General features: G+C 61.9%; 1 protein-coding gene across 1 annotated transcript in view; it reads right to left on the bottom strand.

Annotated features, from left to right (window-relative positions):
- Positions 1-2147, bottom strand: part of LOC113211652 (nephrin-like) — a 41174-nt gene that overhangs the window by 3606 nt on the left and 35421 nt on the right. The window contains exon 5 of the mRNA XM_052263951.1: positions 342-644. Within this exon, the coding sequence (XP_052119911.1) occupies positions 342-644 (303 nt within the window). The remainder of the gene's footprint in view (positions 1-341; positions 645-2147) is intronic.

Here is a 2147-nt window from a genome sequence, read left to right as displayed (position 1 = left end):
CGCAGCGCGCGATCCTGCTGCGTGTAAATGATGCACACGTTCGGACAAAGGGCGTTCATCCACTGCACCCGGCTTCCTTTCCCCCACACCCTATCTCCTTCCCGATTCCAGCCCCTCCCCACTCTCCGAGAGATGAACCCCACACTCCACTCGTGAAAAGAAGAGAGAGAGAGAAAAACAGCGACTCGGCAGTGGATAGCAAGGAGGGCCAGCGTGCCACGTGCAGCAGTGTGCTGCGTCAGTGGAGGGCCGGGGCGGGGCGGGGCGCGCGGGTCGGCCCCGTAAAGATGTCTGCTCCAGATCACACGGCCTGCGCTCGCTGCGCTCGCTGCGCTACTCACCGTGCTTGCTGGGGATGATGTCCGGGTCCGTGTCCTCGGGCGACGGCGCCCCCGAGGTGATGACGGGCCCGGTGGCCCCCGAGGGGGACCTGACGATGAGCACCATGCGCCCCTCGGGGCCGGAGCCGTTGGCGCCGCGCGACGCGCCCGCGCCGGCCGCCTGCTGGTGCTTGAGCTCGGCGGCGGGCGGCCGGCGGCACACGTACAGCGCCACCACGGCCGACAGCCCGATGAGCAGCAGCGACCCGCTGATGGCCACGAGCACCATGAGCACGGGGCTCAGCGCCTGGCTCACCACGGGGCCTGCGGACAGCGAGACAACAGACAGAGTTAGTGAGAGGGCACACACACTTTTTAATCAGTGGCTTTCTGGTAAAATATCACAAGTGACATAAACCATTTTCTAAAATATTTTTAAGAGAAAAATCAGTGCCTTTCTGCACTCAGAATTTTCTTTTCTTCGAGAACATTTTGATTTCTTTAATTTTACTCTCAAAGGAAGGTGATATTAATTTTCGATTGAGGAAAAATGTTCTTACTGCTTCAAAGGAAAAATCGTGCATTTCACTTATGCTGTCTTTCGAGAAAGCCACTGATATCATTTCGGCCAACACTGCTGTAAGGAAATAAGAACCGTACAGGTATTTGCTCCGGCGCAATGCAATCGCAACAGCACGCGGAGGGCCTGCTCACACTGCTGCCGGCGGCGCCCCCCTCGCAGGCTCACATTCGCATTAGCATTTGTCACCATCACGCGTCGCCTCCAAGCGACAGGTAGGCCTGGCCGAGCGGAGCCGCCAGAGGCGCGCGTGATAAAGGAAAAAGCAAAATAATGGAAGGTCTCTGGAGGAGGAGGATGGTCTCCGCGGCCTAATGGGGTCTCAGCTGGGGCGGGCGGGGCGGGGCGGTCTCCTCATGCAACTGGAGAGGGCGGGGCGGGGCGGGGCGGACGGGAGCGGACTCCCTGCGAGCGCGTGCGGAAAGGGGAGAGTCACGGAGACGTAATTAATGCGCTTTTTCGTCCTTCCTGCCGCTCCCCTGCGTCGCCTTCGCCTCGCTCTCCGCCGCCCAGAGGAGAGCGCGCCGGCCTGGGCCCCGGCGCTGGGAGTCGGCGAGTGAGGGGGAATATCGCGGGCCATGACGTCTTCCTCGAGTGTTGTTTTGCCGTCGCGGACCTCGCCTCGGCGCCGCGGCCGCCTCCCCATTCGCTTTGACAGGTCCAGCGTGCGCGGGGACTCCTCTGCGCGTCCTCTCTCCTCCTCGGGGAGGCCGCCGGGCCCCGGGCCCGGGCCGGCCGCGCCGCGAGAGTCTGGCCGCGAGGAGGAGGCCTTCGTGATGGATCGGTTGGCAAAGTGACCGGGACCGGTCTACGGCACAAGTCACGGACACTCGATCATCCGGGCGCGAGGGGGGCGGATAGGAGAGCAAGTTAAGTGGAATCTCGGGCCGCGTCGCCGAATTATAAAGAGATTGCAGGGCGACCCCGCGCGCCGGCGCAGCAGCCAAACGCGAAGGACGGCGAAGGAGGATAACCCGCGAGCAGGGGAAGGGAGACAATTGACATTGTGGCTGTGATCCAGTAGGCGTTCACTTGGTGTGCGACCGTTATTGTCGACGTCATCGTTGTTGTGTTCGTTTCCCCAGTGACGACTCGGATCTGCGACGCGTGGCTGCAAAACGTAGCCGCGGGGCACACAAGAGGTCGGCCGCTGCCCCACATATTGTGGGACTGGGGGGACAGCCCATCAAGGGTGTTACGAGTTTACTGATTGCAGCTCTGCTTCGCGGTTGTGCCGTCCATACACG

Source organism: Frankliniella occidentalis, unplaced genomic scaffold (genome assembly GCF_000697945.3).
Source record: "Frankliniella occidentalis isolate FOCC.00 unplaced genomic scaffold, Focc_3.1 Scaffold15, whole genome shotgun sequence".
In the NCBI taxonomy this organism is placed as follows: Eukaryota; Metazoa; Arthropoda; class Insecta; order Thysanoptera; family Thripidae; genus Frankliniella; species Frankliniella occidentalis.
Note: the sequence above shows the minus strand (reverse complement) of the source record. Positions and strands in the feature narration are given on the sequence as shown.